Here is a 24,434-nt window from a genome sequence, read left to right as displayed (position 1 = left end):
AACTTTTTTTTTCGCGTGTAAAAAATAATTCGCCAAAAATTCAGCGGGGGCAGTCGTTTTAAAAAAGGTGGAACGATGTTTTTAGTCGCAGAAATTACATATTTGTTCAAATCAAGTTCTGCAAAAAATTAGGATCATCTAGACATTCTTACAAATCACTGGAAACAAGAATCGTCCCGATTGGTTGAGTTATGCCCGAGAACCAGCGAGTTGAAGTTGCCGTTCCACCTTTTTTGGGAGGCTTGGGCGTCCGTGTAAGTTGGACATGCGTTGGGCGTTCCAGTGTTAAGGAGAAAATTTGTCCCTGATCACGAATACGAGGTCCGTTTTTTGATATCTCGTGACGGAGGGGTGGTAGGACCCCTTCCATTTTAGAACATGGGTCATTCCAGGTCAACTGAGTACACTTTTGGACTCGACCTTCACCGATTTGGACTAAACTTGGAGGGAACGTTTATCTATCGATAGTTAACAGAAATCCCAAGTTTGGTGCTGATTGGACCATCCCTTTATTTTTGGCTTTGCCTTCTTTTTTGGCGATTTTCTAAAAAACTTTTTTTCTTTTAATCATAACTTTGCAACTATTTGAGCAAAAGACATTCTACAGGTTGCATTTTATAGAAAATTGTCCAAGGAATTCGACAAAAATAAAATTTTAACCCTTAAATGCCCACTAATATTATATTTTAACGTTTTAGGTATAAAAATTCAGTTTTGACCAATTGATTATATTTTTATTTTTTTTATTCTATCGCCATCGTGTTCCCCGGACAATTTTGCATAAAAATCAATATAGACTTCAAACTAAAATAAACTTTTGGCGAGATACAGCGAATTTACTGAAAAAAGTTCTCGGAACTGACACAACAACTAAATATTCAGGAGCACTTTTTTCTGAATTACAGAATAAGCTTATTTTTATCAAAACAAAAGTTTATAAACGTTTTGACTATTCATAAACAAGACAAAACATTGTTATTAGACCGATAGTTTTATTATTTTCCTAATTTTTCATGAAAATGGTTGTTTGTGGGTTTTGAATGAGCCAATCAAAGAAACCTGAAAATGCAGAGATTTTGGAATTTGTAGTTAATACTCCAGAAATATGGTCTTACAGCAAAGAATAAGTAGTTTTTAACACATTTCGAATAGGGACCTACATAGGGAAATTAAATGTTCTGGGAGAAATTTCAAACACCCAAAGTCATTCAAATTTAAGGTTGAAAAACTTGTAGTTTTTCTTTCAAGCTGGCATTTTGCTTATACCGAACAAGCACAAACATAACAAAAACTACCAGATTATTATCAACAACAGTTTTACAATACTTATAATTGTTATAAGTTTCGTTTTTTAGCCAAAACTATTTTAAATTAATTCCAACCTTGTTCTTGCATGATCTTGTTACTCGATTGGAACCCCGATTTGACAGTTCGATTGGAACCCTGAGAGTGACATTTCGCCTCTCCATATAGGCTCTCTATTTTCGAAGCGTTTTCAAACAAATGAACCAATAGATTTGAAGAAAACGAGATTTTGTGGTTTAAAAAAAAAGTTGCTCATCTTCCTGATGGTGCTCTGGTGCATCACTTCAAATTCTACTTTTTTGCCCCAATTCGACGTTTTTGGGTCAAAGTAAAGTATTTCCTGCATTATTGTACCAAAATTAAGCCATTTACTATTTTTACGATAAGCAAACAGCTCTGGGCGTTAGAGGGTTAAGGCGAACGGTCATGATCGACGACGATCAACTTTTTCAATTTTTTTTCGTAAAATAGCGATAAATCGTGATGTTTATAAGCAAACCCCATATGTTTATACATCATTTTTTTAATTGTCTGCTCTACAACTTTGTAGAACATTGTTACACTCTAAAAAATAACTCTGCAAAGTTAGAAAAAACATGAAATTTTAAAATGAAAAATTTTGTTCTAAGTGAAAAAATGACCCTTCTGGGTTAATGTAGATTCGAAAAGTACATTAAATTTCCCTTAAAATGACATTTTCCAAAAAAATCATACAGTCGAGTAATGAAAAATGGGAGAATTTTTAAAACTTTTTAATGTATTTTCGGGAAAATACGGTGTTTTGTGAAAATTTGAGTACTTCATTCAAAAATCTCTAAAACAGTGAAAATGTATGCAACATTTCGAATCGTTTGATACCCATATTGCAAATTATTAAAATTTGAGTATTTTGTGAAAATTTTAGAATTTCATTCAAAAAACTCTAAAACAGTAAAATTGCAGATAAAATTTTGCGTTTTTTGAATCCCAATCATGAAAATTTGAGTAGGTGCGAGAAAAAACGGTATTTTTTGAAAATTTGAGAATTTTATTCAAAAAACTCTAAAACTGTGAATATTGCGAATTATGAAAATTTGTGTATTTTCGAGAAGATACGGTATTTTGTGAAAATTTCAGTAGTAGGAGTAGGAGGATTTTTCCAGCATTTCTCCTGCCATTTTTCTCCCCAACCCATCTGCGATGCGGTTAGGCCGGGATTTTTGCGGCCCAGACTCATTCATAAAGATTTCCTTTTCTGTTTCAACGAGTTTAAAACGCTTTCCGAGACGCAAAAATAGCTCTTGACAAGTGTTTTTTTTTCTACCAAGCTCAAATCGAATATATGTGTGCAGTGCCGGATCCCGCCATCCGGTGCATTCGTCCTCTTTCTTCCCCGTAAAAGATGTGGAGGTGGTTATGAAAAATGAACGCTACTTCCATCGTTCACCATCACCAATTGGTTGGTTGGGGACTGACTGATGTGGATTTTGAATCCTTGTCGGAAGCTTCCGCTTTTTTTCTCTACTGGCTCGTTCTTCGGCAAGAGTGATTGATTTACCACATCGCTTTGATTTTGGAAACTGTGGAGGTGCCGTTGAGTGATTGCCTTTCAAACACGTGTTCTTCACCTGAAATGGACCTCCCCCGTGCGGATTGGGTTGGTCAGTTGCAGTTGGTGTTGATCAATTACCTCACCAGAACAAGTTCTACGGAATTGTTGTTACGATTGTTCTTGGGCGGCAATGGCTAGCTGGATGTATGCAGATGTAATTTGCATTCAGTTGCATAATAATCGTAGGCTGAGGGAAAGTATTCCGGGCAGTTTGGGCTGCCTTTACTGCTCGGACTATGCAATGCGGCCTGGATGGATAATTAAATCCGTTCATGTACAGATAAAATTGTGCAGGTAATTTGAAATATGTGCATAATAAATCTAGCTAGATCAATCGTACTCTGTGGTGAGGCTGAATTTGAGCATAAAGAATTATATGATTGGCTCTGAGTCCCAAACAATATAGTAGCTTGCCTATTTTAACTATAATACAATTCAAGAGATAAGAGATGAAAACTGTCAAACGACTCTACTTCCCTGCAGCTTCTCACCACAAAGCAAGTTTTTTAAATTGAAAATTGAAAATATGTATTTCTGATATTTAAGGTCTTCACCAAACATTTGAGCCGATTTGGTAAAATCAGTAATGAGTTAAAGAGGCGCCCGAATGTTGAACCAGGTTATCTTCAAATTGATTTATCTTAACCAGTTATTGACCAAATGTTATCGAAATTAACCCGGGCAGAAAGTTGCATCTTGGAAAAATCTACCCATGTTCGTAAAAACACGAACAAGTCAAGTTCACCCCAGGGTATGGTTAAGAGATAACCGAACATGGCCACGAACATAAATTGTTCGAGGCGTATCTGCGAAAAATTTTGTTGAGTTTATTTGACCAACACTGCCACATCAAGTTGAGTTTATAGTGGCAAACAACTGAAATCTTCCAAAAATCATATCAAGTTCATAAAGTAGATTTTGATCCCAAAAATAATTTTATTGGTTTTTAATGCACCCCGCTAAAATTCAGACCCCCCCCCCCCCCTTCCCCCTTCTTCCTCTCCACAAATATGAGTAATATTGCAGGAATATACGCACTTACATCAAAACAAGATTTTTCAAAGTTGAAAAATTATTTTACTTTAAAAATTCATTAAAAAATGTGGAGAAAGCGTTGAATTGCCAAAATGTTATAATAATTTTCCAAATCACGAAAAATCCAAAGTCTCTATATTCATTTTTTTTTAAATAAAAAATAACAGTTTATGAAAATATTCCTAAAATTGCATAAGTCCAAAAATCCACAGTAAAATTCCAAAAAGCCTGGTAATGGTTCTTATCAAAATAATTTTTCAAAATGTTGAAAAATATTCAACTGGCTGAGAGCAAAAATTTCGCAAAGTCATGAAAATCTAAAAAATTCTACCAAAAATCTTATCGTGATACTGATCCCGTAAATTTTCTAAGTGCCGGAACGATTTTTGTAGGGGGTATATCAATAATTATTAAAAACCAACTTTCGAATTTCAAAATTTCAATGAAGACGTTTTGTTAGGGACATTATTTTAGGAACAAACTGATGTTTTTGTAAAAATCGGACGAAAATTTCCTGTAATTTCGACAATTTTTCCGAAATTTTACTGGCTAAAAGCCAAAATTTTGCTATGTCCAAGAAATCAAATAAATTTTACCGAAAATCTTGTCGTGATACGGATCCCGTAAATTTTCTAAGTGCCGGAACGATTTTTGTAGGGGGTATATCAATAATTATTAAAAACCAACTTTCGAATTTCAAAATTTCAATGAAGACGTTTTGTTAGGGACATTATTTTAGGAACAAACTGATGTTTTTGTAAAAATCGGACGAAAATTTCCTGTAATTTCGACGATTTTTCCGAAATTTTACTGGCTAAAAGCCAAAATTTTGCTATGTCCAAGAAATCAAATAAATTTTACCGAAAATCTTGTCGTGATACGGATCCCGTAAATTTTCTAAGTGCCGGAACGATTTTTGTAGGGGGTATATCAATAATTATTAAAAACCAACTTTCGAATTTCAAAATTTCAATGAAGACGTTTTGTTAGGGACATTATTTTAGGAACAAACTGATGTTTTTGTAAAAATCGGACGAAAATTTCCTGTAATTTCGACGATTTTTTCGAAATTTTACTGGCTAAAAGCCAAAATTTTGCTAAGTCCAAGAAATCAAATAAATTTTACCGAAAATCTTGTCGTGATACGGATCCCGTAAATTTTCTAAGTGCCGGAACGATTTTTGTAGGGGGTATATCAATAATTATTAAAAACCAACTTTCGAATTTCAAAATTTCAATGAAGAAGTTTTGTTAGGGACATTATTTTAGGAACAAACTGATGTTTTTGTAAAAATCGGACGAAAATTTCCTGTAATTTCGACGATTTTTCCGAAATTTTGGTTCAAAGCAAAAATAAACATCAAAATAATTTATCATGTTTCCAAACTCCCGAAAATTTTATAAGTCCCAAAAAAATGCTTTTTCTGTAAAAAGTAAAGAATTAAAAAATATACGCAAAAATTTCAAAGTCCAGCATAAATAAAACCAAACTTTAAAATATCAGCTCATGAAAATTATTCTAAGTATCGGAAATTGAAAATTCGGTCAGTGACTGCAAATTTTGCTAAGTCCAGCATAAATTTGAAACAAAATCAAAATAATCATTTCATGATGTTCGGGTAAAATTTTTGAAAAAAAATTAATTTTCGAAATTTTTGCTAAGTCTAAAAAAACTACCACTAACAGCTCAATATCAACTGTAGATAATGCAGTATGATCATGGAATATACTTTCCATGATACGCAGTCGGTTTCAAAAGTCGTCATAACTCGAGGAGTTAACAGCAAGATGCGAATAAACAAGCCAAGATAGTTCGAAGTTATATCCACCAACTCACTTTCCGCCCGGGAAATTTAGGGTATTTTAAAATGTATACGGGTCATTCCACCTCAATCGTAAACCATGTTAAAATTTGGTGGAGCTGTTGAAACGAATATTTTAACTGAAGTTTTGATCTCTGGTCTGGTGGCCTGTGGAAACGGATCGCAAACCTTTGACCACCGCGGGTCAAAGTCGAGACGGCTAAAAGAAAGGGGCGTGACAATGTGGGAAAGGGAAGTAATTTGTGATTGTAGACGGTATTGTTTTGATTCGCAGTATGTTGAGTCAACTGCTGTGGATATACCTGAAACATCGCACAACGGGGTTTCTCTTCTTTCCATTTCAGCTACCACCTATCTTCTATTTATTTTGTTTCACTGATTTTCTAACGCGGCTTCTGTTTACTATCCTCTATTTGATTTCGATTTTGCTCATTTGATTCTCTTATTTCTCAACGCTTTTCCACTCTATTTTACCAATTGATGCTGCTGTAACAAACTTTCTGCTTTCCCTTAATTTGGCAGCGATGTCAATTCTGTTTATAGTGTGCCTTTTCTTTATTTATCTATTTAAATAATTTCTCATCTTCCTGTAAATTGCCCTCAATACAATCTAAGCTTGTTTGTTACCTCTATTTATTATTTATGGTTAATTTCTTTATCTACTTCATAAATTACTATCTTTCTTTTACTATTGAGTCTTCAAATAGTATATTTCTTTCACTGTCCATTGTTTTCAATCTTCATCCTTTTCTTCAAACAAATGAGGTTCGAGCTATTACTCAATTTTTGGAATGATCAAAGAATTAACACAAATAGACTTTTCAGCACTGTAATGGATGCTGAAAAGTTGAACTTTTCAGCACTTGTTTTCAACATTTTTTTTTATTTAAACGATTCTTTGACTCAATGGAGTCTGATTTGCTATGCCTTTCCGTCGGGTCGCAGGGTTTTTTCGCGTTCGTCGTCGGTGTGCAATAACAACAAAACCTTATCATACCATTTCAGCTCGATAAACATCGTAACTCGTCGTTCGCTTCGTTAATCAATACCCCACTAAACATCAATCATGTAAAACTCGTAAAAACATCTCAATTAAAAAGTCAGACTGTTAAATCCTTCATCATTTAATTACAAATAATTTTGGTTCTATCTTTCCACAGCCGGCTGTCTAAGATTAAACCATTTCAATTAAAAGTTAACAGATGATTAACGGGAAATGTCTCATCCGCAGCATACGATTGCTTGCCTTGAGAATAAAACATAATACCTTTCAACAAACACTATGAATTTGGGTCGCATCATCATCTTCTATGATGAATCCTGACCAAATACCCTACACAGCTAAAAAAGTAGTAATCCAGCTGCGTGTAAAAGTGCTGGGTTTAAAATAAATATTGCATTATTTAATGCAATTTTATGTGATTTTACACCCTGAAATATGTAGCCCATCAGTATGGGAAACCTACTTGACCGAAAAGTCAAGCTCATATATGCGTTTATCGTTACAGCTTGTCATCGGTCTGATGGCCGAGTGGGCTAAGGCGCCAGTCCTTACTGTTGGTGCTGGGATTGAATCCCGTCGGTTGCAACTTTTTTTTGTGTTTGCAAAAATTGTACATGCAGTGTGTGTAATATTAAGTGTTTATTTTGACCAAGGTGATGTGCATGCTTTTGCATGCGATTTTACCATCGGATTTTTTGCTGTGTATCCTACTAACAAATTTTCAGGTTCCTGGCGCTTGTGGGGTGTAAGCACAGAGTAAATCAGCTGCCCTAGTAGCAACCTGCGCTAACTAACATTCCCGTCCCTTAAAATCGAGATCTACAAACTGACATGGCGGGCGCCGTTGGTGGCCAATGACTGTTACCTATTCGCAACTGATCTAGTTTTAGCAATCATGTCGGCGCATTCATACATGCTGTTGATAAGGGAAACACCACTAGATCGGCAAAGCCTATGATCAGTAGTGCTGAAAGGATATTACGGTTCTGTTCAGCAACGGAGGGGCAACCATGGGTGATCTCTCATGCTCATGCGCATGATCAAAGAATTAACACAAATATTACTATTGTACTTTTGATTTTTTTTTCAGACTTGTTAAATTAACCTTATTTGATGCTCATCACAGATAAATACATAAAATAGTTTGCGGTTGATTGCACGTCAATTTCCATTAAAAAAACCTCATTCAAATGAAAGCCGAAGAGAACTTTTATATACGGCGATGAAAAGAACGCCGTTCCTTCATAAAGGAATAACAAAAGAGAATGCAAAATAAGAAATTTTAAACAAATTGCATAAAACAATATTTTTTCTCTAAAGATCTACAGTTTTTTAATAAGGTCCTATAAACATATGGAACACAATAATTATAGGTCCTTTAACCCTTTCATATGTGACCCAAATATAAAAATTTCCAAAACTATCCTATAATTTTCGTACGGTCAAAAAAATCATTTTCCCATAATTAAAAAAATAATATTTTTTTGAAAATTCAGTCCTAAAAGGGTTAGAAAACTCTAGAAATATTCTTTTACAAAATCCGGATAATTTTTGAAAAAATGCCAAGATGGAGTTTTAACATCAATGTTATTACCAGGGCTAGTGATTCTTCACGACAAAAAAAAGAAATTTAACGGCATGCAAAATACAAAACATCTAAATTTCTCGGTACCTTCACTGCACTCTCAAAATGGGCTGAAATACAAAAAGTTTTAATGTTTTTAAAAGTTCAATTTTGTGAAATTTTACAGAATCTTCATTACGATTCAGCTAGCATAATTTTACAAAGATTTTAGCTGTTTTTATATAAGCAAATCGATGCCTCTGTGCTCTCTTTTACTAAGTTTGCTGGTTTTCCTATCTAGTTAGCATAAAAGAGCACAGAGGCATCGAAATATGGGTCATTCCAGGTCAACTGAGTACACTTTTGGACTCGACCTTCACCGATTTGGACCGAACTTGGAGGGAACGTTTATCTATCGATAGTTAACAGAAATCCCAAGTTTGGTGCTGATCTGACCATCCCTCTATTTTGGCGATTTTCTAAAAAACTTTTTTTTATTTTAATCATAACTTTGCAACTATTTGAGCAAAAGACTTTCTACAGGTTGCATTTTATAGAAAATTGTCCAAGGAATTCGATAAAAATAAAATTTTAACCCTTAAATGCCCACTAATATTATATTTTAACGTTTTAGGTATAAAAATTCAGTTTCAGTTTATTTTTTTATTCTATCGCCATCGTGTTCCCTGGACAATTTTACATAATAATCAATGTAGACTTCTAACTAAAATGAACTATTGGCGAGATACAGCAATTTTACTGAAAAAAGTTTGATTTTGCACTGCACTCTGTCCTATGAATTCAAATCCGAAATAAGTTTCTCACATATAAAAACCGAACTAGGGGAAATATGCCCATTCTAATCACTCTAAGCCGTTCGACCAATTCTCATCACTTTTCCGTTTTCCGCTATTAAATCAACATTTTCAGATGTTTCAACAATGGAGAGTTGCTTGCTCACTATTATTTGAGCTATTCATTACTTTGGAACAGTCAAAAACACTTTATGAAAGCTGTAATTCATGATCAAAGTGCTGATAGGCCGATAATAGAAATAGGCTGAGAAAGGGTATAGTTCCCCTATGCGAGATTCATTCCTTTTTGTTGAAAAGTACACCATGAACTTCCGAGTGCTGCGCAAAATCAGACTTTTTTCAGTAAAATCGCTGTATCTCGTCAATAGTTCATTTTATTTTGAAGTCTACATTGATTATTATGTAAAATTGTCCGGGGAACACGATGGTGATAAAATAAAACAAATAAAAACATAAGCAATTGGTCAAAACTGAATTTTTATACTTAAAACAATAAAATATAATATTAGTGGGCATTTAAGGGTTAAAATTTTATTTTTATCGAATTCCTTGGACAATTTTCTATAAAATGCAACCAGTAGAAAGTCTTTTGCTCAAATAGTTGCAAAGTTATGATTAAAAGAAAAAAAAGTTTTTTAGAAAATCGCCAAAAAAGATGGCGGTGCCAAAAATAGAGGGATGGTCCAATCAGCACCAAACTTGGGATTTCTGTTAACTATCGATAGATAAACGTTCCCCCCACGTTTGGTCCAAATCGGTGAAGGTCGAGTCCAAAAGTGTACTCAGTTGACCTGGAATGACCCATATGCATTTTTCAAACAAGCTCATTTACCGAAAATGAAATCGCTCAAAAAATTAAATAAAATTTATCTGTATTAATTTTTAGAGAAAAGTAAATTTGATTATTTCAGAGTTCAATTAGTTGGGTGGTGACGCGCGGTCAATTATGTGGCATTGTGTGTGAAAAGAAAAGAATTTTATTTCGTGTTTCATCCTGGTTGGCTTGCTCACAAGCAGAAGAAAATCAGTTCAATTTGTTGGGTGGTGATGCGCGGTCAATTATGTGGCATTGTGTGTGAAAAGAATAGAATTTTATTTCGTGTTTCATCCTCATTGGCTTGCTCAAGTCCTTCCTACATCTTCGTTGATCGGGAGGCACGACGTCGTGTGAATTTTTGCATTAAAATAAGTTTAAGTATTACTGTAAATGACTGTAAAAAAGTCCTTCCAATATCATCAATGTCGTCTGGGTAATCGTGATGAAAAATTATATTTATTCAGTATTTAAATACCTGTGCGCGAGTGTTTTGGTGTGCTAATTAGAAAGACCTTCCCATAGCATCGTTGCTCGGAAGGCTCGCCGACGGGTTTGTTATGAAAGTCCTCCCCATAGCATCGTAGCTCGGGAGGCATCGAAAAGCCAAAACCTTATCCTACTAACCCAAAAAAAAATAATCACGTGATGCTTGAAGGAGATGCTGTGGATTCAACGGTCTCAAGCGGTATCAACAAGTATATAGCGAAAAACTATGTGCTTGATGAGTCTGCAACTTCAACTATCGGACTAACATTCCTCCCTTTTGTTGAACTGCAGGCTTCTTGGGAGGGCGCCGGTATTGACTAATAAAGTCGGGGTCTTCAGGGTTAAACAGTGAACGGATGGTTGGCTCCCACTGATCATTTTTGATTCATTGTTTAACTTCAGCTGATCTGTCAATAACGGAGTAGCAGCTCATTGGCAGTCAACCATGCTCATGCTCATGCTCATGCTCAAAAGTAAATTTGATTATTTCAGTTAACATTTGGCATAATTTTTTTTAAAGAATTTCAACATTATTTAGAATCAAATCTTTATTTATGATCACTTTTTTTCGTAGGTCGCGATAACTTGTGATTTTTATAAGTAAACCCCTTATGTATACGAATCAACAATTTTGTAATTGTCTGTTTTACAACTTTGTAGAACATTGTTACACTCTAAAAAATAATCATGCAAAGTTAAAAAACACGAAATTTTTAAATGAAAAAAAATGTTCTATTGAAATCATGTATTGTAACTTACCAAACCTTACCTCATCCCTCGCGTAGATACGACATCATGAACTACCAGCTGCTGGAGGACGGCACCTACGACTACGTCCAGGTTGGCGAGTGGAACAACGGGTCGCTCAACTTTTTCCGCGACCTGCAGGAGTCGTCGACCGGTCCCGTCGAATCGGTGTGCTCCAAGCCGTGTCTGCCCGGGTTTTACAAGGTAAATTGAATATCACGAAAATAAGATCTTTTTTTTCTGTGCCCAAAGTGAATCCTTGCACTCAATTAAAAAGAAGCTTCATTTGCGCTTAAAAAAGTGGGCAAAATCTTACCTGGTAACATGTGGCGACACACGTGGTGGTGGGGGTGGTGGTAAACGAATTAAAAAATATCCCGCTCGGTGTGCAGCTGCTTAATTACTCGGCGCGGCGGTTGACTGATGCTGCCACCTGCGTCCCCATAGGGGGAGGAAGGACTTGAGCCTTTTATGACTTACATTCTTGTGGCAGCGGAGGAAGGGAGGGTCTTTGTCACCACCTTCCGTTCCCCGTGTGTTATGTGATGTGTGGAAAATGTGTGTTGACTGACGATGAATGGTTTATTACGAGCAGGGAGCACGAATGGTAAATTAGAGGGAAAGTGGGATGAAATGGACAATTAAAGTCTAAAGCTTGACTAAAACCAGGAAATTCGAAAAAGAGAAGTGGCTGTAAAAAACAAAAATTACGAATGTAAAAGTTTCAAAATCATACTTGCTTTTTTCTCAAAAAAAGCAAAATATGGTCCAAATTGACCCCGTAATCAGGGGTAAGGGAGCATTTTACTATACCGTGTAATATAGTACAATGTGACAAAATGATGAGCTGAGAATAAAGAAGGCAGGGAACTATCAAGAAGCCACAACCACAATACACCATGGGGTATTTCCATATAAGCGAGCGGCCAAAAATATTTTTTTGCTTTTTTGTGACTTTTTTGTGTTGTTTGTACTTAGTATAATGAAAACAAATGAATTTTGATATTTTTCCAAAAAAAAGTTTAATTTTCGATTTTTTCATATATTTGAGGCCACATGCATTAAAGTGGTGAATTTTAATATTCTTGCTCTGTCTATTTGATGCACGGAATGGCGGTTTATGCTATGTTAAAGTTTCTGATTTACGTTCAATCTCCCTCCCCTTCTTCTTGAGTTAAAATCCACCTCTCTTTGAATGAATTTCTAATTTTAATAAACGTACCTAAGTACCAACAAAGTCATGAATATCAAATCAATTTCAAAACATGCGTAGTAGGTACATTATTTCTTCCTCTGCAGGTAAAATAATATGCTTTTAACCAAGCGTATACGCGGAATCATTAATTTTCCTGCATGAATCAAAATATTCAAAATGGCATAACTCAAAAAGTGCACATAAGTGCACTTTGAAATTTAGAGACAAGTTAGGACATGGTTCAAATTTTAGGCTGCAAATTTTCAGATCGCACAAATGCACACAAAAAAGTACTCCATTAACAAAGTTGAAAAAAACTAAATTTTGAATAATAATCCATCTTTTTGATTTTTATTATTTTTTAGCGTGTAAAAGTGTGTTTTGAAAAATGTTATTGAAAAGTTGAATCAATTACCTTTCTGAATATATATAATGATGCAGGAAAAAATACATAAACAGCTACACAGTACAACTATGAAAAATAATCATTTTTTTGTCAAAAAACATGTTTTTTCTTACCATTTTCGCCTTTGAAGGTCTGCAAATTCAGTGAATTTTGATCCTACAACTTTCAAACTCCGGATTTTTCTTAGTTAGAATGTTTATTTTCGAAAAAAAATACCAAAAAAATAATTAGAGTATGTCGGTTTTTCGATTTATGGCCGCCTGAAACCCCATAGTGCAATGGGAGGGATGTGTATGAAAAAAGCACGGTTGGCTTTTAATATGCAAATGATTTAATTATCTTGTTTCTCCGTTATCGTCGAGGGTTTTTTCCCCTCAACAACAAACGTTCTTTTCATTGTGTAGTGAATAGTTCTGATGCAGTTTGGAATGAGGATGTGTTCGTTAGATTATGATAAAATCATGATTATCCAGCACAAATGATTTGTTAAAACTATAATTGAAGTACATTTTCGCGATGCAACTTTGGCAAAACGTCAAAGTTGTGAGGTGTAACTACAAGTTGATTTCCCCCACTTCAATGGGCACGATTTCAACCAGTTGGAAATGCAGTTTCTTAATAAGCCGGCTTGCGAACGGTAAAGTTCCGTCAAGAAACATAATTTAAAATAACAAAATTCAATTTCCTGCTGTGCGTTTGTGAAGCTACGTTGATCGCTTCTCAATATTTCTGCACTGCATAGCTAAGTGGTGAAGAAATGCAGCGTGATTATTTTTCGCCACCCTTGTTTTAGTCTTTCTTGCGAAATAATTGTGGTTCATTTCCGGTTTCGTAATTTATTTATTGTTATGTAAAAACGCAACGTCGAAATTTCACAAACTTCAAAATATGTTTAACTACCATCATTGTCATGATTTTTCGTTCAAAGATATAAAGATATAAAGATTCAATACTTTGACAAAATTCCTTCAACAAGTTGTTTAGAATAGTACCCTACGCTGATTCCTTTTGGTAACGATTATCCTTGATTCCTTGTAAAGTAATGGAAATCGTCATTAATCAATGATTGCCAACTAGGACGTCAATGATTGTACCACAAATTTTTATAAATTTTTAAACGCTTTTGATTTAGATCGAAAATTCTTTCAGTGGCTTGAAGAACTCAACACCCGACACATGCTGATTCCTTTTGGTGCTGAAATTCGTTAATTTGAATTTAATACAGAATATTTTATAGTGATGATCAATTTTCTCCGAAAATTATCAACGGCTTCACTTTAAACAGTTTCAGTCCTGATGAATTTGTACAATTTTGATTGTTTCCAGTATGAGGAATTGTTGCTAGCAATGTAATTAGCTGATTCTACTATCACATAACTGCCAAAACATTAAGGCTCATTTTATCAAAATGCTATTTTACTTAGGTCAGTAGTGTCCCTACCAATGACTTGCACCTATTATAAAGTATGATTTAACTTTTGGTTATTATTGTTGACAGCATTTAAAAAATCATGTTCAGATGGTGCTAGTGTAACATATGGATTTTTAGTATGGAAAAAAATACGAATTGCTGCAACAACATATTTTATTGTGAAATAAATACATAAAAGAACCGTCATCTGGGGCGAATCGGGACTACATGTGTCACAATTCGCCCCAGTTGACGGTACTTAAAAACTGATAAACAATTGTTAAAAAAAATATACTGATACAAATATAGTGATATCATGAAAATTTACTATTTATCATCTGAGTAATATTTTTTTTCGTAAAAACGATCAAACTTTTAGTAAAATATTATTTTTAATCTAAAAATTTAAGAAACTTGAAACGTTTTCTAATCTGATTCTAATCTGATGTATCTAAGAGATAACAGTTCAATTGTTAGCAAATTAACATGTTGTTTCATGCATTGTTCCTCTTGCCCCAACGGGTTGTTCGTCTTGCCCCACTAGTTGAGTAGAACGTACGGAAAATCAAAAATTTTAAAATCCATTTTTAACATTAAAAACAGGATTTTTAAAAACTTGTTCTATCAAAGTCTCAGTCAAGACCTGGAATAAGATGATTATAAAAAATCCGACAGATTTTTACGTTTTTAATGGGTTATAACGAGCATTTCCTTAGCCTGTTACACTTGCCCCACTTTCCCCTATAAGAAATTTTCTCAGTTTTCCAATGCTTCAACTTTCGTTTTTAATTTCATTATTATTTATTGGAAACTATTTAATAACTGTTCATGAGACTTGTCAAATGATGTGTTTAATGTGTTTTCAAAATGTTCAAACTAAGACAAGAAACAACATTGCAGAAGATTGTTGTGCATATTCAAAACCTCAGTTCAAACAAAGTTTTAAAAATAATTGACGACTTGCAACCTTCTACAAATTTGTTTCTTTTCTTATTTTGCACATTTTGATGACTAATTGATACTGACAAGTTTCCTAAACAGTTATTAAAAAGTTTCCAATAAAAAATGACGGAATTAAAAGCAAAAAACTTTAAAAAAATAACTGCCAAAATTTCCTATCAGGCGGTTTTGAAATAATTTTGATAATAATTGATAAATTTTCCTAGAAAATTTGTTCTAGAAAACTCGCCGTGATATGGTTTTCTGTTAATTGCACACAGCAAATTTTGGATTGCCATTTCAGTAAAATAAATAACTGAATGCGATTCAGTAATCATCACTTTTGCTGAAATTCGGTAATAAACAAAAACATTGCTGAAAAATCAGTAACTGCATATCTGTCAAACTGGAATGTCACTTATGACTAAGGCTACCAACTGTACGGATTTTTTACTTACCGTACGGATTTTCGACCCTCTCCGCGGATTTTAAACAGGCCGGAATTTTTGTACGGAATTTTTCGCATAGTACGGATTTGTACGGAATTTTAACAAATTTAAAAAAAAAATCATTGCTTTTTTGATTGGGTCAAAGCTTTTGCTAATTAGACATTTTTATTTAACTGTCAGTTTGATTTTAGAGAGATAACTTGCATAATTTTCCGGGTTTTCCTCAGTTCAAACTTGATTGTCAATAATTGTTCTTTTAAAATTCCTTACAAAACTTATTTATCAAATAAAAGATCGAAAGGCTTTCTAAAGCTTGTGAAAACCTTGTGTTGTGCTTGTATTTATAGGACCTTTCCAATAAAAGCTCTAGAAATGTTTTCGTGAAAACACTGACAACGATATTATTCGTAAAAGCAAACTTGATATTTCGTAAACTTTTAAACGTTTAACAAAAATATTTCAAATTCCTTGACTTTTTTTGTTATACCATGGTGTCATGTCGGTAAAGTATACGGATTTTTGCTCAGCAAGAATTGGTAGCCTTACTTATGACTTATTGTTCGGATACTACCGAGAGAAAATCATCTTTATGTTTTTTTTTTTTAATTTTACATTGTGATCTTTAGAAACTAAGCTTACCTGTCAGCTTAAATGTCAATAACAAATCCCTCGATGCTAACCACCTGTTTTTTAGGTTTGAAGAATAAATGTATAAATAACAGTACTGGAAACATTTTCAATGTTAAGCAAAATTAAATTTTGATAACTGAAATACCAGCAACGATTGCTGAATCTTCAGCAAATGATTTGTCGAACTGCCTCAAAAAAATTACTGAATTTTCAGCAAAATAATTTGACTTTTCTTTTGCTGAAAAATCCTTTTTTGTACTGTAAAAAAATGATTGTAAATTATTGATTTTTTGTGCGTTCTTTTCAGCTAGTGGGGCAAGAGGAACAATGCATTGAACAACATGTTAATTTGCTAACGATTGAACTGTTCGCAAGTAGCACTCATAACTTGGCGACTGTTGAATAATAGTTAGACAGTTGTTTTTGATAAACATATGAGAAAAATTCTCTACATTAGTTAAATAACAGTTTGTTTAACTTCTTGTGTAACTGGTTTATATAACTATTTAGTTTTATGCCACACGACTGTTAAAACACAGTGAACTTCACTATTGTCCAACTTTTACACACAACATAGGGAAAACTCTCACATGTTTGGGAGGTTTAGCACTCGCTCCTAACTCCATCCAATTTGCTGATTTCACTATTTAAACAACTTATTTTAGAACACTTATCACTTATCATCACTTGCTTGTTTACTTCCTATTAAGGTATTTATCACTTGATTTCAGTTGAAAACGCTTTTTATGAGCTGTAATTGAACGTCAAAATGCTGATATGCCAAGATGGTGTTCCCACATCTGCAATGTTTTCCTTGAAAATAGTTTGTTGAATAAGAACGATATTGCACTGTTTGTTTCACTGCTTATCTAACAATGTCATGTGACGGCATCTTCTGAAAAATGGGCGTGGCCAACCATTCTTTAAATAACCTTAGGTTTTCTCGTTTCGTTACACAAATGTTATCGGAGAACAGTTTATATAACTGATGGTCAACATACATATTCAACTTGGCATTGCGTGATGTTAGGTGGTGTACATTTGTACCTCAGGTATTTAGAGTTTCAATAATGTTTATTTATCGAAGATTGCAATAATTATCACTTAGACACATCAGATAAGACTGTATTTGAAACGTTACTTTAATTTTTAGATATAATAATAATAATGTTTTACTAATATTTTGTTCGTTTTAGCGAAAAAAATAATTACTTAGATGATTGATAGAAAGTTTTTATAATATCACTATACAGCAGTTCCATATGAAAGTTAAAGAAAAAAATAAAAGTGCTTCGATTTGGCTCAAAATTTTTCTGGGGGTTCCTTGGCCAAAATAATTAGACCCGTATTCTTTTGTTTGGCCGTTAGGGTGGCCTACGCCGTGTTAGATTTACACTTGCACCACCTGAACAAGATTTCGCTAATTCTCATTCCATTGCAACGGTACAGAGTTCTTTGCCTTTTTATTACTCATCACTTATTTGTAATATTTTTAACTAAAGTTTTTTTTTTTAATGGGGTCAACAAACACAAAAATTTGCAAATCCAGAACTTTTTTTATCATTAAACGATTCCAACATACATTTTAAGTCACTCAAACTTTCTCAGCTCCTCAAATCACCGCTGAAAAAGCCCCCCTCGAGAGCACTCTCCTCTTGAAAACTTGCGGTAAAATTCATCACTCGAGCTACCACAGAGAGAGAGAGCGACGTGGAGAGTACGTACCTGAAAACTAGCCACAAGTGTAGCGCAGATATCCTCTTGCACCCTCAGTGAGTTCTTCTCGAGAGGCTTCATACTCTATACTGAACCTGCTCAGCGAACGCGCGAATGTCGTCCTTCTTAATTCATAAACTGAGTCAGGACCTCGGAATATAACGGTGAGATGGTGAAATATTGCACAACGGATATAGTCACTATCGCATTAGGGGAGACAAATCTTTTTATTACGTTTTTTTAATGTGAAATAAGAATGACCAAACTAAGCAATAAGAGTGTTTTATGAAAATTAAAAAAAAAAAACAAACATACCAAAAATTTCTAATATTAACCATTCTACCCTATCCTAAAGGACTACATGAATTGTGGGAAATTGTACACTCTTCTCCCGAGTAGAAATGATGACTTTCTCAACGACGAGATCCCCCCCAAGATGACGCGACTCTCTTGGCTCGTCTTACGGTGGCGGATGTCACACGTATAATTAATGAGACACAAAAAATAAGAACCCGTGCACCAACCCAGGAACAGTATGTAATAAGCTTGCCGACCACTTCTCCACCGGTGTGGAATGGAATTTTAAATCAAAGTCCAGCTATAATTGGGCCAGAAGCAGCAGGATACTTTGGATTTATTCCACCTTTAGTATTTATTTTTTCCTTTTTTTCGATTAACTTTTGCAGAATCTACAAACCGGTGGCTCGGAGAAGCAGTGTTGCTGGGTTTGTGTTCCCTGCGAACGGCACCAGATTCTTTACAACGCAACGCACTGCCGGAACTGTGACCTGGGCTACTGGCCGGATCAGTCCAAAACAGGTAACTATGTGATGGTTTTAATGATTTATTTATTTTCTCTATTCAAACATATTTAAACCAAGTTTTTAGAAATTGTTTGAATAATTTATAAAAATTTTCGAAACACTTTCCAGAAAAAAAGAAAATATCGTTTTTGTGAAAGTATTTTCATCAATATTTTTTTAATAATTTGGCTTGATATACAATTTTCATGTATTGAACAATACTGAGCAGTTCTCTCAGATTTCGGTCATTCGATTTTTTTTTGTATTTTTTAATCCGACTGAAACTTTGTTGGTGCCTTCGGTTTGCCCAAAGAAGCCATTTTGCATAATTAGTTTGTCCATATAAATTTCCATACAAATTTGGCAACTGTCCTTACAAAAACGATGTTTGAAAATTCAAAAATCTGTATCTTTTGAAGGAATTTTTTGATAGATTTGGTTCTTCTTCTTTGTTAATACGACTCTTAGTTGCTGAGATATTGCCATGCAAGTGTTTGGAAACAGGAAAATTGATGTTTATTTCACCCAAACAACCTACCATTTTCTAACGTCGATATCTCTCAGCAACTAATGGTCCAATTTACAATGTTAAAATATGAAACATTCGTGAAATTTTTCGATCTTTTCGAAAAAAAAAATAATTTCAAAAACCTGGCAGCTGCCAAATTTGTATGGAAAATTATATGGACAACCTAATGAAGCAAAATGGCTTCTTTGGGCATACCGAAGGCACTAACAAAGTTTCAGTCGGATTAAAAAATAGAAAAATCAAATTAAAAAAAATACCGATCTCGTAGAGAATTGCTCTACTTTAAAAAATAAGTCTTTAAATAGTAGCACTGACGTCAGGGATAGTAGTTTTTATGCAATGAGGTGCAAAGAGTAGATTTTTTATTCAGCACGAGTCGTAGGTACATTCATCCAACGAGGCTCTGCACCGAGTTCCATACAACATTTATAGCAGTTCCGAAAATTACATTTGAATAGGTTTTTAAGTGAAAGAAACGTATTTGTTTTCCATGCGTATCCAGGTTTTTAAGCGAAGATGGCGTTCGAATGGTGAACGCCCGAAATGTCAAAATCGCACAGTGGTACCAACATTGCGAAAAAAAGTGTGCCATGGCATGACCGCCATATTTTTTCCTAATGTTGGTGCTACTGCGCAATTTTGACATTTCGAACGTTCACCTTTCGAACACCATCTTCGCTTAAAAACCTGGATAGTCTATTCAATCCAAGGGAGTAGTAATTGATTATTGCAATGATATTTTTGCAATTCCGTTGTGAAAGTAATAACTTGTCCTGTCATTTTCGCATGACAAAAAGACCTACTTTTCTGTATTAAAAATAAAATAATCGAAAAGTAATAGTTTTCGATACAAGTGCTGAAAAGATCTACTTTAAGAACTGAAAAAAAGCAAAGCAATCCACTTTAACGACCCCTAGGTCTTTGTGGTTTCTGTTGCAAGTTTCTGTCCATTTTTAGGGCGTCCGACGGTTATGTGGTGTGAGTCACACAAAACCTCTTGTATGAAAAAAATGTTGTATGGAACTTGTTGCAAAACTTGATTTTTTTCAAAAAATCTTGTTTTCGCAACTTGTTGCATAAACTACTATTTTGCATTTCCGCTGTGAAACTGTCACCTTTTCCTATCCTTCTGGAGAACGCAACGGCCTACTTTTCCCTACCATTAATAACAGAATGGAAAATTATTACTTTTCAATACCAGTGCTGAAAAGTTCTACTTTTCAACAAAGTAACAACAAAGTAACATTTTTCATTTTTTTTTTGAACGGTGAATTTACTTAAGGGGTTACATACATGTAGAAAATCACAAAATTTCATATTACAGAAAATTTATTGAATCCACTAAAAAGATGATTTTCAATCACTCCTGAAAGTTTCATGAAGATACTTCATGACTGAACTGAGTAAGAGACGATTTAAGTTCACAATTTTGCCATGCGCAAAGCGAACAGTCAAACTTTGTTAACGTTTTTCTCTAAACTCGGAATTGATTTACGGGTGCCACAATATCTCGAGATGGGATGGACCAAATTGGCTAAAATTTGGAGTGAAGACTCTCAAGACATATCCCGTGTGCATGACGAAGCCCGATTCCAAAAATTTGCTTTTTTTTTAAATACAAAAATCAAAAACTGACGATTTTTTTATATGAAAAACACAAAAATACTTTTATCTTTTTTTAAAATAAGTTTTTTGAAAATCGGCCTTCGTCATGCACACAGGACTGGTTTAACGAGTCTTCACCAAAGTTTTGAGTCGATTTGGTCAAGGCAGTGTTAAGATATCGTGGCACCCGTTTTTTGAAACTGCTAACTTCAAATAGCTATATCTCGGCAATGATACAACCAAATGTCTTCAAATTTGTTTTGATGATAGTTGAAAATGAATATTTTAATTCCCCAAAAACAGATTTTGAATAAAATTAATTGTGTGCTCACACCAATCTCTGAGTTTTTTGTCGATTTACATGTATGTAACCTGGGTGCTGAATAGTGGTTCGCAAAACGGCCTCAATTTTGAACTGTCAAAGTGGAACCAATTTACTGTTCGCTAAAAGTAGAGAGTATTGTTATCGATCATTAAAAATTGTTGCAACAATGAAAAATGTGCGGTTTCTAAGGAACTGGAGTCTGAAGTCTTAAGAAAGTTGAAGGCGAGATCACCATTTTTTATAATTATGAAAGGAAGTTGTTTGTGGAGTCGATGCGGTTGTATCCATGCAGAAACAGTTTTTATTGTTTGATTCTGTTTGAAAACCTTCTGGTTTAGTGAAAATTTTCTCTGTTAGATGGATCAGCTTCACAAGAATTAGCGATGTTTTTTCGCTGGACCATGTAGAGCTGCAGAATTCCAAAATCAGCCTGGAAATTTATCTGCGACATCGCAGAATGACACTCTCGCCGCAGTTCTTCGTCACTCGTAATCTAATCTAATCTAATCTAATCGAACACAAGCGCAGCCAGTCCGAAGAAAGCATCCGGGATGAACTTATGGTTAGATTACGCCTCAAGTTCTTTCTTGTCATTTTTAATGATTGCAGTACTTTCGAGAGCCCCCGAAATGTATTACACTCACTATAGCGGCCCGGCCTACAGCGTTGCATTAACCGCATGAGACAGATTCTATGAACGGAACCCACATTTCATGGAATCATCAGGGGAAGAAGAAGAAGTGGGGACATACCGTACCAACCACTTCGAGTTATTTATAGAATATGGTGTGTGGTGTGTGCAGGGGAATCGTTGGGAGCATCTGATTACCAATCCAAAGGTGTGAGTTCGAATCCCACTTGATTCCATGCGTTTTTTGTTCATATTCAAAGTTCAATTATAATCGAATAATTTCAAGGAGACCGGTCGGGATCGAACCAGGAACCTTCCGCTTATGAGGCGCAGTTCTTCGTCACTCGTAAAAAGGAAAAACCTCTTCTAACCGATCGAAACTTGAAAACACACAAAATATGCCAGCAAAAAATGTCAAAAACTAGACAAAATAAAACTCATACCACTGATTCTAAAACAGCTCATTTACCAGTAAGAAAAAAGTCATGCTTGTGCTTAAACAGCCTCATACTTTGTAGATGTAAACAAAGTGGGATCATTCGAAAATCACGTTACGCATTCTCTCTATTCATCACCCAGTATGTAACTCCTTAACACATGGATGTTTTGCATAAAATTACATTCAAAAACGTTTTTCGAAATTGCAGAAAATGTTATAAGCAACTCGCTGCAAAACTTGATTTTTTCAGCACTCGTCGTAATGTACGACTCATGCTGAAAAAATCTTCATCAGGATAAAAAATAAAATAATATGTACGTCATGTTTTGCGTAGATAGACAAAAGTTTTATAGAAAATTCTGGAGCAACAGCCTTCCATTACATGCGTTTAAATGGGACGAAAGGCCGTAAGAGCAAAATGCCGTACCGCCCCTCAGATATTAACGAAAACATTATTCAAAATTTGAAGAAAGAGTGTCCACGTGGTTTATGGATGGCCCCTAAAAGAAACCACACGCTTACCAGGCGATCGCATTTTTTAAGATCAAATCGCAAAAGGAGTACTTTTGAAATAATGTATTTTGTTTTTGGAAATTTGAGTGTCAGATTCCTAAACTATAAATGCATACGAAATTTGAAATTCATACCCATATTGCAAGTTATAAAAATTTAACTTTTTTCAAAACAATACGGATTTTTGTGAACATTTTAGTAATTCATTCAAAAAACTTTGAGCATTAAAAATATGTGCAAAATTTCGAAAATTTTAGCATTTAATTCCAAAACCTCTTAAACAGCAAAAATACATACGAAATTTCAAATTGTTTGATACCGTCAGAGGGAGTGACATTGGGTCTGGGGGGTGAGATTGGGTCAAAGTGATTTTTTACGGATTTTACCATTTCTTAGGTTCTTCTCAATGAAACTAAATTCTGTTGAAAGGGTTGTGTAGGGGACATCTTAACATGAAATCGGTGAAAAAATCTCGTTCCCAGAAGTTGAAAGTTGAAGTACGTGTTTGGCCAAAAATGACCTCTCGAAAAACAATTTTTCTTATATTTTTTTTGGAACCATATCGTTGAATTTAAGCATCATTTTAGTTTCATTTTACCCAATGTCACCCCCTCTAAGGAGTGAGATTGGGTCAATTTTCAAACTATTAGTATTTAAGGTAGTGTTCATCAAATTTCACCATATTTTGGGAAAATATTAGTAAACTATCTAAGAACAAATCTACGTTGAAAGATTTTCGATGTTATTTAAATTTGTTATTAGTTTTTGTTATTAAGAAATTACGAGAGGTGTATTTGACCCATAGTCACCCCTACTGACGGTATTCAAAGTTCGATTATCCGGAGGGCTGTATGGCACTTTGGAGAGTTATACGGCATAAAAGTCAAATTTAATTAATTGCAAAGTGTATTTTGCCATCTAGGATTAAAATTTAAAAAAGCTGTCCCAATTTACCTCATGTTTCTCGTTTCCCTCAAGAAGACGAATCCTAATGAAATCTTCACTTTTCCAGAATGCCTCCAAATCCCGATCGAGCACATGCAGTGGGCGGACACCGAAGCGATCGTTGCGATGACCTTCTCCATCCTCGGATTCATCTCCACCGGGTTGGTCTTCGGGGTGTTCATCCGCCACAACGACACTCCGGTGGTCAAATCCTCAACCCGCGAGCTGTGCTACCTTATCCTGGTCGGCATGATCATCTCGCACAGTTCGATCTTTGCGATCCTCGCCAAACCGTCGACTTTTTCCTGCCTCATCAGCCGAACGCTGCCGGGGATCTCCTTCGCCATGATCTACGCCTCGTTGCTGGTCAAAACGAACCGGATCGCGCGGATTCTGGCTGGATCGAAGAAACGGTTTCCCACCAAGAAGCCGCGCTTTATGTCGGCGGCGGCCCAGCTGGTTATTACGGGGTTGCTGATTTCGATTGAAGTTGCGATTGCGGTGTTTATGCTGTTGCTGGAACCACCTAACACAGAACATCAATATCCGACCAGACAACGGACGGTGCTGGCGTGTAATACGACACGGGTGGGGATTTTAGTTCCGCTGGCGTTCATCTTTCTGTTGATCATACTGTGCACGTTGTACGCGTGGAAGACGAGGTTTGTTCGATCAATGGATTAGATCAGAATTCGTATTATAAGAAGTTTAT

At 34.9% G+C, this 24,434-nt stretch overlaps 1 protein-coding gene across 1 annotated transcript in view; it reads left to right on the top strand.

Annotated features, from left to right (window-relative positions):
- LOC6040454 (metabotropic glutamate receptor 1) overlaps positions 1-24,434 on the top strand; it is a 72,015-nt gene that overhangs the window by 46,327 nt on the left and 1,254 nt on the right. The window contains exons 9-11 of the mRNA XM_038255028.1: positions 11,225-11,390; positions 18,619-18,751; positions 23,790-24,384. Coding sequence (XP_038110956.1) covers positions 11,225-11,390; positions 18,619-18,751; positions 23,790-24,384 — 894 coding nt within the window. The remainder of the gene's footprint in view (positions 1-11,224; positions 11,391-18,618; positions 18,752-23,789; positions 24,385-24,434) is intronic.

The sequence above is a fragment of the Culex quinquefasciatus genome, chromosome 1, assembly GCF_015732765.1.
Source record: "Culex quinquefasciatus strain JHB chromosome 1, VPISU_Cqui_1.0_pri_paternal, whole genome shotgun sequence".
In the NCBI taxonomy this organism is placed as follows: domain Eukaryota; kingdom Metazoa; phylum Arthropoda; class Insecta; order Diptera; family Culicidae; genus Culex; species Culex quinquefasciatus.
This window is presented reverse-complemented; position numbering and strand designations above follow the sequence as displayed.